This window comes from Corvus brachyrhynchos, unplaced genomic scaffold, assembly GCF_000691975.1.
Source record: "Corvus brachyrhynchos isolate BGI_N302 unplaced genomic scaffold, ASM69197v1 scaffold221, whole genome shotgun sequence".
Taxonomy (NCBI): domain Eukaryota; kingdom Metazoa; phylum Chordata; class Aves; order Passeriformes; family Corvidae; genus Corvus; species Corvus brachyrhynchos.
The window spans coordinates 806,994-821,760 of record NW_008236622.1 but is presented as its reverse complement, the minus strand read 5'-3'; the positions used below and the strand labels follow the sequence as shown (position 1 = coordinate 821,760).

The 14,767-nt window shown below is 37.6% G+C and overlaps 1 protein-coding gene across 23 annotated transcripts in view; it reads right to left on the bottom strand.

Moving 5' to 3' along the window:
• DLG1 (discs large MAGUK scaffold protein 1) overlaps positions 1-14,767 on the bottom strand; it is a 149,279-nt gene that overhangs the window by 35,952 nt on the left and 98,560 nt on the right. For all 23 annotated transcript variants that reach the window (XR_001859418.1, XR_001859417.1, XM_017726441.1 and 20 more), the window contains 4 exons: positions 14,136-14,280; positions 6,398-6,524; positions 4,459-4,615; positions 3,267-3,369 (listed from right to left, as the gene is read on the bottom strand). Coding sequence is in view for 21 of the 23 variants with exons in the window: in XM_017726438.1 (XP_017581927.1) it covers positions 3,267-3,369; positions 4,459-4,615; positions 6,398-6,524; positions 14,136-14,280 (532 nt within the window). In the remaining 2 variants the exon portion in view is untranslated. The remainder of the gene's footprint in view (positions 1-3,266; positions 3,370-4,458; positions 4,616-6,397; positions 6,525-14,135; positions 14,281-14,767) is intronic.

Here is a 14,767-nt window from a genome sequence, read left to right as displayed (position 1 = left end):
AGATATGGAAAATTCAACCCTTTGCACGAAAAGAGTTTTCCAGTGATTCATTTTTCTATAGCCTAACTCAGGCTTTCCTATGAGAGAACTGCTTGCAAAAATCCTCTTTTCCCAAAAAGAGGAGGAGAAAGACAAATGGGAAATTTATGATGGGAAAATAGGAAATGTGATAGGATGTAAAAACATAAATTAGCATTCCCCATCACATCTATGAACATACAAACTGTCATAGACAATTACAGGGAGTGAAGTGAGCAGGTCCCAAGTGTCTTCCAAATGTTGCTATCATACTGAATCTCTTTACTTGGTTATAATCAATCCTGATGGATGTCTAGAATCTCCTTGATCTGTCCTAGCTGTCAGCATCTTTTACAAAATCCTGCTGGATTCATAAATATAAATAAAATACATATGCAATACAAGCAGTTATACCTGATGCTCTCCATCTTTATGAAGACATTTGAGAAGTACCAATCATGAACAACTACTTTATGAATATTTTAATACTTGTTAACCTGTTTCCAAATGGCATAAACAAAAAGTGAAGATAATTATACACACACACACACGTATATATATATATAAAGTATTCCATGTAAATGACTCTAGTGAGGAGAAAAGACTCCCATGTAAAGATATAATTTAGGAAATATGAAGATGACCAAAAAACATATGCACTTTTATAAAGTGCACTCAATCACACGGATAGTATTTTCTATTTGGAAAGCCAAATTGCAAACAGACTGCTTTCCTATGTTAACAAACAGTAACCTTTAAGGAAATATTTTTTTTACTAATCTCTGAGATATAAACAATGAGTATCTGATTCAATTTTCCTCCCACACCAGACCTGATGAAGCTGACAGCTGGACTTCCATTCAAACTTGCATTATGAGGAGTAAGAACAAGGCAGAGATGTCAGACATCAGTAACTAGAGCTCTCTGAGGTAGGCTGGCCAAGTCAATTCATTCTTTGCCTCCAAAGTACAATGGATCTCAATTTGCTAGTTACACTTTTCCTTCATGGCATACCTCAAAAGGGTAGATGTGATTCTAACATCTTCACTTCAAATGGAGATTTTAAGCACTGTTTCAGAAAGAAAGGTGCTCAATGCAGACCAAGCATCTTGAGGGGAGGAATCAATCCTTTCTTTGATTAATTTATCAGATGTCTGCCCATAATCTAGGGTAATTTGAGTAACATCTCCCACATGCATCCTCTCAAATGGGCCCTATAAGTCTTTGAGAACTGAATTCTCAATACAGCTCAACTGCACACAGTCTTGTTCGGAATGCCTCAGTAGCCATGAAGGAATAAGAACAGCTCTAGCCTTGAAATCTACAAGTGACAGTCACAGTAATTTCTAAGAGGCAGCGTATGTTGTTCTGAGCAAATCTCAGTGCAATGACACAAATCTCAGCAGTCAGTCAAGTACCTCAATACACAGTGCAATAAAATAAATTATCTACTTGGACAAGTAGCAATGAAGAAAGCTCTTATTTCCAATGCAGAAAGAGCAGGAACCATCCAAAATGTTTCCTTCTCTTCTTCTAAAAGGTTCTGACTTTCAAAGTATGAAAGGATTCTTTTCATCTTAAAGCCTGAATCCTAGAAAGAAAGGACCGAAAAACTTCTGATTTTGTATGAAGTCTACGTATATCCTTTGTCAAGTGAAAAAGAAGTGTTTGAGTCCTGGAAGCACATTCTACACCAGAGAAACATTTGTTCTTCTCCTAGGGGCCACACCTCACCATGCCTTCCTGGCAGAAGAAATAGTGACCATAAATGCCCTCTTTGAACAAAAAAAGTGCTCAGGCGCTCAAAAGGACAACTCAGGGATAAATAAAAGAATACATTTTATTTCTCAATTAGGTGAGGGGCCCCTACCCAAGAAGCAAGAGGGTGCATAAATTTGACCCACTCATGACAACACTGAAGAGCCAAGCAGAGGATAGGCCATATGTGTACCAACAGAAATATTTGACAATTCTGACACAAAGCCAAACCAAATATTTCAGAACCAATGCTGACCTTACTATTCTTTTTGAAAGGAAGAGTGAGTGCTCTTAGAAAATGAATCCTGGAACACAGCAATGTACAGATGGAACATGTGACCAGGATACACCCTCCTGAGACAATACAGGCATTGGCAACAAGGGCTGGCTGCAGGGATTTCACCAGGAAGCAGACATATCAATCATTTGGCCTTATTATGAACAGAGTTCCTGGGTCAGGAGAGAGATATGATATTGATGCAGGTGGAGGGGTTGGGGAATGTGAAAGCTAATGTTTCAAACACTTGGGGAGTTCAGGATAGAAGAAAGGTGACAGAAAAGAAGAAATAAAGAATGACTAGAAGCGTGCTGCTATCAGCCACCTAACAGATGAAGGCAGCAATCCTGCTCCACATCCAGTCCTGATGAACACCTACACTTACCCCTTGACAGTACTGCTAAAGGAAGGTTTCAAACAGACAAGTCTCTGCAAGGAAGATTCAGTGGTGGGCCAACCAATTTAGCAAAATTGGAGAAATCTGCTGATCATCACAGTTCATAAAACAAACGTCTTAGTATATATAACACCAATAATAGATAAGTTTGCAGACTCAAGATAAGCATTTCATTTCAGACTATTAAATTTTTAAAATCACAAATAGACAAAGGCATTTGAAATGTGCTGCAGAAATACAAGGGGACAAATACGTGTATGGATGTAGTGCTCTGCAGAACACACAGGGATGGTTAATCAGCATCAGCTGCACTCTAATCTGGACCAGAAGAAACTGCGGGATAAATAGAAATAACAGCTTAGTGTGAAACCGAAGAATGAAAACCTTATGAATGATGGTCATCTGAATCAACACAGCAAAGAAGGAATTAGTGATCTATCTTCCTGCTATTAAAGCATATAAACCCACCATATTAAAGGATAAAGACAACTGGAAATAGAAAAGAACAACAGGGTTTTTCTACTCAGTTCTGGATTTACTAGATTAATTTTCACGTTATGACAGTGGCAACATTTACTGAAGAAATTAAAATTCTGAAATGGTGAAAGCAAGAAATGTAGCAAGCCATGGCACCAACACTTGCAGATATTCCTATCTGGTCACTTGCAATTATGCTAACATGTGTGTGACAACATCCATTACATTATTTGTTTCTCCTCTCCTCAGAAGATGTGGTAGGTGGAAGGAGTCTGTAGATCATCTTTCTCTGATTTTCAAGTCGTACAAGAGAACTTGCATGTATAAAGCAGCCCTTACCTTCTGGACGGTACTGAGCTACAATAGTCACTGCTTGGCCTGCGTTCTTCAGGGCTGCTGCTGCCTGTTCATGGGTTGCTGCTTTTAGATCTACTCCATTTACCTACAAGTAATATAAAAAAAAGCTCTTCATCAAAATTAATGCTTGTATTTATCACCACAGAACACACACCTGTGGAAAAAAATTAACTGGACACAAACTAGTTTCCATACCATGTGAATTTCCCCTGTTCCCAGTATCCTTCCTGAAAGCAAGTGTCAATAAAATCCTCTCTCACATACACCCCTCTTAAGAATTACTGAGACTATCATAGTATATCACTCAGTGAATGGACAATTTTCTTCTTGTTTAAGTGTGTTTTCTTTCTTTTTAAGGAGACACAGAGAATGTAATTTTTTGTGATGGTTCAGGGACCTTCTTAGCCAAAGAGTGCCTACAGACCATGCTGTCACCACATCTAGTGAGAGACAACACCCTCTGTGAATCTGGCATTGTTTTCAATGCAGCAGATTAAAAATAGCATCACAAAAAAACTGAAGCAGAAATGTGTGTTCCACATTTTAGACCAAAAGCACTTTTCATAGTTCAAACTAAAATAAAGATGTGCTTTAATATCAGTTTTAGTAACAGCTGTTAAAAGGACATAATTCCTCTTAAATAACTTCCAAACTACGATGTAATTGTCCAAAGAAATGATTCTCCATAAATTAAGTAATTTCACAAAGAAACACACAAAATATATATGACCTTCAATACTAATATAGAAAAAGCCCTTAGTGAGGTATGAGATGGATCTTTGTAAGACTAACAGGAAGTTCAGCAGTTACTGCAGGAAGTAAAGACCCAGTTTTAGACACTGCTGCCAAGCGTCTCCATCTCATTAGAAGGCTTATTTCTGAAACCAGCATTCTTTCAATTTAGACACACACAGCCCTCAGCTACCAGACTAAGATAAGTTAATGTCTTCACTGAATGCCTCTGAGAGAACGAAGTGCTATTTTAATCAGGTTATAGATGAGAAACAGGCAGACTAAAGTCCTCGAAGATACTTTGGAAGAATATTGGCACCTGTTCCATTATTTCAAATTTAGCTCAATTAGTAACATTCTTTGTATCTCCTTAATTGGCATTAATATGCAGGGAGGGGGAAACTTTTCTTGCTGTTTAAATAAAAGAAGCAAGGAATCCTACAGAAATTATCCGATCTCCTTTCCTAAGCTCTCCGCTCAGGTCAGCTGGCCCTCCTGCAAGGATGAAAGAGATGAAAATTCCTTCTCCGTCTTCTCCTCCAACAATGTTGAAACCAAGACCTGTTGATCCTCGATGTAAGACGACCTTTCTAGGCTCTCTGAAGGAAAAGAAAGGAATGTGAAATCTCGGTCACTAGACATGAGTAAAAGTAAAATAAACAATTAGAAAAGCTTCTAGATGCAAAATAAAATCCCCTCACTGTTGTTAGGTGAACTGAACAAATCTGTATGTATGTATGTATAAATAAATGAATAAATAAATTCCTATTATACTACAATGCTATTCAGCACTAAATGTCATTACTTAATGTTTTCCATCTTGTTCAAGAACATCAGTATAGGTTGTGACATTCTCAAATACATTTTCAATTTCAGTGAAGCAACTGCAATTGAAAAAGTTAAACTTAACCAAGTTGTTGCAATCTCTTTCATAGGACCCCCTCCTTACCTGAATGAGGGGAGGAAAGAAGAAATATTGATAAGACCAGTCAAAATCTAATGCAGAAAGACTCCTTCCAAAAATCTACTAACCTGCTACTCGATCTAATAAAAGTAAAGCGTAAGTGATCTCAGAAAAAGACATTTCTAATAAAGCAGAGAAACTGTGCACTGCATTTCAAAAATCACTAGAGAGCACTAAAGAACAATTAATGGACATTAAGTATTTGGAGGCATTAATTATTAATTTACAGGATAAAGTAAGAAGCTGCTTTCTTTTCCAAAACAAAAAGTATCATCTAGTCCAATCTTTAAAAATCACTCAATTTTTGCACTAGCTATTAAATCATCTTAAGGTCGAATTCTTAAATTTCACCTCTATCAACTATTATATTCATTTTTTCAGAGTACTATTCTATTACAAATAAATGACATTGTGAAAAAAAAGTATATATATTGCTCTGGATCACACCAATACGTTAACAAAAACAGAACAGAAGAGAGAACAGAAAGATGCAGTATCTTTTAAAACAACTTTCAAAATTTATAAACTTCTTTTTGGGATGGAGAGAATGTAATACGAGAAGGTAATTCAAAGAAAATCTAAACATTTTTCTGAATAGCCCTTGCATTTTGGAAGAAATCTAAAACCAGCCTTTTACAGTAATTTTAAAGGAAAGCAATAAAACCATAATGATATCAACAGGATGGAATCATTTTGGCTTATATGTCTACCTAACCCTCAGCTAAAAATCAGTACAAAGACATATCCTACCTTCCACTACACTAAAATCAATTCTCCAATTCATTATGCCACTTATGTTTCAATCCTGGGTGGACCCTGCCTTGGAATCTGAGTGACATTATCCATATCAGATGGTGGTATAACACAGAATTCAGCAACAGCATACTGAAAATGCAGTATAACATCCCTATACTTGCAGAACAGAAGGGCAACAAAATTACAACAGCTTCCTTTGATCAGCAATGATGAACAAAAGATTAATGCAATCTACTGAATCAGTGAAGGAATGAACAGTCTGTTAATGGGAAAGGATTAAGAGCTCTCCAGCCTTTCTGGGTTTAGAATCCATCAAAACAAACCTTTGTCTGTGGGGGCAGAGAGGATCCAAACATTGCTTGCTTTAAAATAAGAAAATCCCTGGTCTGCTCATACTACCATCCTAAAAATCTCTGTTAACGCAGGCAGCATTCCCAGGGGTTTCTCTTTTTAACGCTATTCCTGGACTGATAAATCAGCTGTGTGTATAGATACATATAAATATACCTAGTTTTCTCCTTACAACAATGTTCACAAGAGTTAAAAAACTAACATCTATTTCTTGAAATAAAATATAGCATTCACTAGTATTTTGCCCACAAACACATCTTGGAGCTTCCCTGGTTAATCAATTTGACACTTAGATTTGGTTATTCATTACCTGGTAATCTCATCATCTCCAAGCATTCCCTTGGGAACTGGTGAATATCGCCCTGGTGATGCTGGGGGCAGGGACTGTCCCAGGTAGGCAGATGGAGTGATATGGTTATCCACTGGCTGAGAATAAGCTTCACAGAGGTGGAAGAAAAACAAGAAAAGACATTAGGATAAGACAGAAAAAGGGCTGGAGGAACTGAAACAAAGGAGTGACCTCTTCTAAAAATGAACTATAGCAGTTCAAATGATATATTATAAATATCATAGTTCTAAAATATTGTCTTAAGTCTGCAAATTCCCAGGTCTCCTCACCAAGTCAGTAAGCAAATTTTTCAGTTTGAAAAAAAGAAAACTTTTTTAGAAACAGTTACTGTGGGTAGTTGAAGCCCATGGGGACAGTCTGGAGATTTATCTGTTTTAAAGCTGTCTTTAACTTGACTGAAGCAAAGTTTTAACTGAACCACAACGCACATACTAAAAGAAATTTAGCATCTTAATGATTACAATTGATGGAAAATATTCTACAACACCAGGAGAATTGTTTCAATAAATAATTAAGAAGGTGCATGACGTTTCCAAGTTAGGCACATCAATTTTAAGTGCTCATTAAGGCACAGTCATACCCACTGTTTGCTATTACAAAGCATGTTCTACAATTGGAAATGTTTTTCCTGGTGTATGTGCTTCAAATTTTGAGGCTTAAATATGAAGGGTGGGGACACTTCACAGATTCAGTATTATGAAAGTTGCGAGACTCTCTTTGCTCTTACCTTCTGTATCTGATGGGGTACCTGACCTCTGAGGATTTACACTAAACCCAAAGCTCTTTAACTGAACATACATGACACAGATTGCAGAAGCAATCTGCATATTCTCCTTTTTTTTTCTTTTCCTTTTTAAACCATTATCAAAAAGTTTCAATCATATACAAACTTATTAAGAGTACTCTCTTGATATCTATCTATATACGTGATTTTATAAATACATATATACACACATACATATACACACAAACACACACAATATATATTTGCTAAATAGGCATCTTTCAAACCACCCAGGTCTGGGCGGGACTGTGCCTGTAGTTCTAGATTCCTAGTAAACCTGTGTGCAATAAATTCTTCACACGGCATACGCATCAGATCAACACTGTCAGCATTTCAGCAAGCATTAAAATCCACTATTAAGAGCTCCAGCAGTTTAAAAGCACTGGGTGATAAAGTAATTGTGCTATTCAGACACACCAGCCCTCAGTTAGTTGCATGAGACTGTGCAGAATTTTTGGAAATCATAATTCTGGATACACAAGAGGTTTCAGCAAAATTCAGAACTGAAGTACAAGGGGTACCTGGTGCCCTTCTATAACAGACAGACGGAAGCTCCCTCACATTGCTTGGCTTCATGAGGTCTAAAGCAAAGAGAATGCTGCTTTTGCTAAAACCAAATTATCAACATAAGCATTCACATCTGACAATTCCCTAAAAATTAGGAACTGTTCAACATATGTGATTCCTAATACAGTTTTTTAGAACAGCAGTAACACACACATATTGCACCTTCATCCTCCTACTCCCTGCAAGGATTTTATAGATCCCACTAACCTTCCATCTGTCCCAGTACAATATGTAGTTTCTGTGCACTGGTAAGAGATTCGGACACCTAACTGTCAGTTTCAAGACTTGGGGTTTTTAGTCACACAGGAATTTCAGCAACAGATTTTACACAATGATTACCAAACCATATTGCAATATTTGCTTTTCAGTTAAAAGATATGTTTTTTAATACAACATTATTATTTCCACGTCATTGTACACACTACTTGCTTAAAACAAAACCACGCACAAATACAGTTATTTTGCTTTTCTCAGAAAATTTTAAAGCTAAAGCACAAAAAATGAAATTCAAGACATTATGAGCTCTTTTCCAACTACAGGAAAATGGGTTTTGATTAAAAAACCTGAACAACTGTTGCACAGTATAGCAGCTCTGTACATTCTGTTCATGCACTAAATTATCTCATTTCACAAAATGAATTTGAAATTGCTTTTAACAAGCCAATGGCAGCCATAATGATGCATATTTTATAGGAAGTAATTAGATACAAATTCTATATTCATTGACGTACAGTGCTTCTCCCTTGATTGTTTTTCAAGTTCCTAAAGCTTTTAACTGCACTGTGTTCAGAAACATACACACCAACTACTACATAATCTTATTTTAAACATTTTTTTATCCTTTCACCATGTAACTAAAAGTCAGCTATCAATCAATATAACAGTTTATTATTTCAGACCTGTGGACTGTTCCACAACAGCACTGGCTACATCCTTTATAGGGTTTTACATATGCTACTTGCTTGGAACAGTCTGGTCCTTTCTCAAGGCTGGTGTTCTCAGTGCTATGAAAGAAAACCTACAAGGCACGAAGAGGCTCTCTGTGGAGCTCGGGCACGAAACCATGCCTGTGCCCTTCCTGAAACTGTTTTAGATTGAAATTATAGTTGAACAGTATTCATGATGAACATGATAGAAATAAAAGGCAAGCCATCACTTTTTGAATCCTAAAGGAGGTCTAAACTTCTGTTTCCAGGTAAATATTATTACTGATGGAACTGATAAAGGAACTGTCTTTTGGATGAACAGAAAATTGCATGCATAAAATCAACTTGCTTTGACAGGAAAAGTCAGACTTTTAAGAAGAAATTCCATTTCCAAATCCACCCTCTCCTTCACATAAGACAGTTCTAGACAAAAAGAAAAAATGGAAGATTTCCTATTATTTTCCTATTGTCTGTAAACTGAGGACACCAATCACAAGTACAATCTCTAAAATGGGAAATAAAATTAAAACTTTATTTTCTTTTACTGTTATTACATATTCTTCTCTTCCTGTACTTATGCCATTTAAGAAATGATAAGGGATTCATATCTAGTGAAGAAACTGATTATTCCATACCTTCCAGTATTTTATTTCTCAATGCAGTGTGGAAATACTGTACCAAGGCACAAAAACACAAAGGAAAAAATACTTTGAAATTAATTAGGAGTTAAAAATGCATCATTAATAATGTCTTCAAAGGAGGCCTGTATAGGAAGCAAGTACTCTCTCTCAAAAACCATTTAGCCACTTTTCTAACTCTGATATTCTACTACATGCACTTCACAGGTAATGTTGGTGTTTTAAACAGCAAGTACTACACCTTCTTAGTAGTATTTCAACTGAATAACTTTAAAAGCATTTATATGAACAAATCACTGGGTATTTGTTCCAGGAACCATTTAATGACTACATTTTACATATAGATTATGGAGGCAGTTTACACTCCTACTGACATATGACCCCCACAGCAGGCTAATAGCTCTGATTATCCCACACATATCAGCTGAGCCGTCAACGCTCAGGACACAAGACCATCCCACCCGCAGTGCTGTTGTTCCTCTGCACACAGTAAATACAGTGGGGGACTTCTGTTGCATTTCCATGTTTTCCGTATGGGAAGTTCTCATTTTTCAGCCTGATGGAGAGTGGAGAACAGCACTCAGAGGGCAATGTGCTCAGAAACAACAATCTTTCCTAATTTTATTCTTCTTGAGTTAGAAAATGCTTTACAGATCACTGTAAAGTAACTGTTTAGACTGGCAATCCACACCCCAAGAGCTAAAAGATAAATCCACAGAAGCAATAGAAACAGGCATAGCAATCAACTATTCCAGGTCTGTGACCAAGCTTTCATCACTCATACACATCCCAGTCTCTAGAGCTACAGCACACAGCCATCAGCTACTTTTCCCACATTCATTCTCTGCTGAATCTCGGGTCTCAAACAACCCCAACTCTTCTTGAACAAGATTTTCAACAGTAACTTCCCTCATGGGCAGCTGGAAGCTGTTCACTCACTCTGACAAATATCAAATGACAGAGGTCAATTTTCAGCCCCAGGTGCACAGTGTTGGGACAACATCTGTACTCTTCCCAATAAATACTGCCATAAATCAGAAGCTCAGAAACCTCTTGATGAAATATCCCTTGATTCTAAGGCACTAACCCCAAGGAAACATCAAATGATTTAATTATCTATATAGATACTAACTTCTTTGATCCCTTCTTTTGAGCCATCAGACCACCTGACAAGGCCATACTATTGTGTGGCTGATATTCTTACTACAGGAGTTCTAAAAGAAATCAGATTTTGCACAAAACCTAGACACTGAAATTTGTGAACCTTGTTCTCGAACAGTTCTTCAGTATCCTCACCTCTGCATTTTAAATCCCCATCACCACGGTGAGGCAGACCTAAACAAGACCAGTTCCCAAGGCAAAATCTTATGAATTAACTACCATGTTTACACAAGTTAGCACAGTGAGCAATCTATTGCATGTTCTGCACAGTATCAAATACTGTGCACTGTGCTTCTAGATGTTTCTGTTAAAATGAGAATTAAAAAAAAAAAAAACAAGAAACACAGAAATAAAATAAGCAAACAAAAAACCCTCCCAAGGGGGGGTCTGTAAGTGAGCAGTTTACATATAAACTCAAGAGCAGAGTTTCTACCTTGACATCATTTGTAACAGACACGTTCACAGGGAGCTTCTGTGCACGACTTACTTCTCCTTTATGGTAGGACTGAAATCCTAAGAACCTGGACAAAAGGATTCTCATGGACAGAAATGGGAAGGAGGATCGCAAATACATGTCTCAAAACAGCTGCAGGTGAGTAGGTGAAGAAAGAAGCCTGGTAACTCTTTCAACACTGACTCACAATCTAAGTGATCCTAGAAAATACCTCTTTAATATCTGCCATCTGGTGAAAGCTCTTCAGAATCCCTAACCTAAAGCTCTTGAGCTCTTTACTGCTCTGCTAAATGCAGTATAAAATACTACATGCAGGTGCCACCATTTTTTGGTAAGAGTTCTATCTAACTGAGCAGCTTCTTGCAGAAAGCAGAGGCTTTCTAGTTGCAAAGTTATCAAACTCCTTTATAAAGCAAGAAAGAGCCTTTGAAGAGATTGATATCTCCCTTTGAGATTTCTGTTGTAAATGTGCAAATGCTGAGAGGTACTGGAAAAGCTTTTGTTCTGTCCTGTATTAGAAAAATAGCATTTAGCAGCTCAGATACACACAGTTGTTTCTTATAAGTGAAAGACTGAGTTAAAAAATAAACCGATTTCCTGGAATTAAGTCATTAAACACCTCAGCAAGACCTTTGGGTCTGCTTTGTGTTCAAAATTCTGGCAGTAGGTTCAGTCTCCGCATCAGCGGCAGTAACAGCCAGCTGCACTTTGATTAACAGAGACACAAGCTCATGGAGTCTTAGGTTTCTAGAAAAGGCTTCCCTGTCATAAGGAAAAGAAACAGACGAAAGTTTCATCAAAGAACCCAGCACTTTGCAGAGGAATGTTCTTTGGTCTACCAGAAACAGTGAAAAACAGAGTATCTTCAGATGGAGAACTGAAGGGAACTGTAGCTAAATGAAATGAAACTCAGAAAATCTACTCAAAAGTACAGACAGCCCACAAACCTTGTCAATGGTCACTAACAGACAGACAAGACACCGGAATCTGAGAAAAACTTTTCAGAATGTTTGAGTAGGAGGAGAAAGGTTCCCAGAAGCAGCTGCTGGAGCTTGAGGTACATGACAAGGTCAGGAGATTGGCTTTTCACTTCTCAGTAAAAGGATAGAAGTGACACTTCCCACAAAGAATGGGATACTGGGCTCCACAGAATGCCACCATCTCTCAAATCACACTTAGAGGGAGAGCAAATGGAGAGAAACTCTGCAGGAAGGATGGTAATGGGACAAAAGGAGCCTGCATGTGTGACCAGGCCATTAATCTCCAGGTAATGGATATGACATTGAGTCATGCCCACTGAGAAATTAAGGACTCAAGGCAAGATGGCAGTGGACATCCTCATGGCAGTTATGTGGGATTACCCTTGACAGAACTTTCCTGATCTGTCCAGCCAATGGCCATGGTGAGAAGGTATTCTTGAAGATGTCACTGTCTCTCTTATGGCTCCATGTTATGATGCAATTACCTTCAATGAACTGAGTCTCCAGTTCATCCACCATTTGAGACAAGAGGTCCAACAACCAGTGGCCACTTTGCCAGTGTCATTATTTATTTGGACTAGGCGAATTATCAGGAATCAGCTCCTTCTCTACCTTCCTCCCCTCAAACTTTCTACAGGTTTTGCCTTTGTCCCCACAAAAGATTAACAAAGTAAATATTCCAATGATTGAGTCAGGGTACAGTAGTAAGAGATGAGATACTCCAATGTTTGTCACACCCCAATCCACAGCAGTGTAACTGCATTACTGCAACACTACCAGGAACACTATGTACAAATCAGATTTCTCTGTCTCAAAAAATATGAATTCAAGGTGAAACATATGAAAAGATCAGTTATAGGTAAAGAGAAAAGGAAGCCTACTTTCCAAGGAAACAGTGGGAAAGGTTATTGAACAAACTTGATACAGTAAGGGAAAATGGCTGCTCTTTAACCATAATATCTATGAGTAGAACACTGCGGAAGAATCAGTGGAGGCTGAAAATTAGGTATGTCAAAGAATGGAGCCTTCAAGAGCATCCTTCTAATAACACAGTGGAGATAAAACCTAATTACCTCCAAATTGTAATTCAATAAGCTTACAAATAGATATTAAGATACTGTAGCTATTGCCAATAAATGATGGGCTTATAAGGTACACTTCAGTCGTCTGTTGTGCTGCACTTTTGTTTGTTGTTCTTTACATACTGTTTTCAATTACATCTTCCAGTCCCAAAGTGCTCTTTTTTTTCATATGAAGTAGTATCTAAACAGATCAGTGCTACATATCAATTACACATATCTAATGGCAGGAAACAAAGCAATACCTAAAATAACTCACCATTTCATGTGACAACATGAGTAAAACTGGTCACCCAGAAAAGTCAGTCTGTTTAGTCTTGGGAAGACACAGTCATATCATTCTCTTCCCTTTCTCCAGCCACTAAATGATAATAAACCATCTCGAAGTGTACTCAACTCAAATATTTCTTTACACTGTAGTTCAACCATGAACTTTCTGGATTTGTATGTGTGACTTTGAAAATACTCTTGTCAGTAGTACCCTTATGTCAACAAGAAATTCTTGTAACTACTTTTGAATACTTTTTTTTCCATTTGAATTGTCAACAATTATGTCAAAACTGAAGTCAGATTTCAAGTAAGTTAACATGGAATTTTTTGGCATATTCACAGACAGGCACCAGAGCAAGAACTTCCCATCCTCCCAGGTCAGTTTATTCAAGTATATGCAAGCTCCTGATAAACCAGGAAAACAGGAAAAATGTCAGAGCATCACTATCCTCTAGTTGAAACAGTATTGTCTTTTGCTTAGTTTACAGGATACTGAACATCCTCACAGTGCATTGCTTGCTATTCTTCACAGCCCCCAAGAGCATGAGGCACTTGTTCTCTCTCCTTGTACTCATCAGCAAGTGATGAGCAACACAGCCTCTAGGACTGGGCCATGACAGCCACAAAAACATACCTGAAGCCCCGCTGTTGCTGTCTTTTCAAGATACAAGCTATAGGATGTTGTTCTGTACAGCATATAATTTTCCTCATTTATCAACATATGTCAGATTTTTGCCCCATATAATTTTTAAAACCTTGAAACAGTTAAAATACTAAAAATGAAATATGTTAAAGCCTTAAGGGAAAATTAATTAAATCAGAAAGATAAGATGAACTTACAGTTTGTGATGTCAGGAGGGGCATAACTGTCATTCATGAACATGCTGGTGGGTTTTGCAACCTTCAGATAAACAAAGTCAGACGTGTTTTTTAAGGCAGTCACTGCTTCTTCATGAGTAACTTCTTCTAAGCAAACACTGTTCACCTAAAGAGAAAAAAACCCCAAATTCTCAACACAGAAAAATGTACTGTTTTCATAGGACACTCACTGAAAGCTGTTGGAGCACTGGCACTGAGAGTCTTTATTCGGATTCATGTGCCATGGACATAATTGGTTACTTAAATAGATTTTAATTCCTACCACTCCTGAAGACTAAAAAGTCATTTTGCTGTATTTGGTAATTGTAGTGCAACCTAAACACAGAGGAAGTTACATTCTGCAATATATGGGTGTGTATCTCTACCTTAGTGACTAAAGCTTTGACTAAGTGAAATTCAGCTAATCAGAAGATCATAGAATGGTCTGGGTTGAAAGGGACCTCAGAGACCATCTCATAAGGATACCACACACTAGACCACGTTGCTCAGAGCCTCATCCAGCCTGGCCTTGAACACTTCCAGGGATGGGATACCCACAACTTCTCTGGCAACCTGTTCCAATGCTTCACCACCCTCATAGTGAAGATATCACA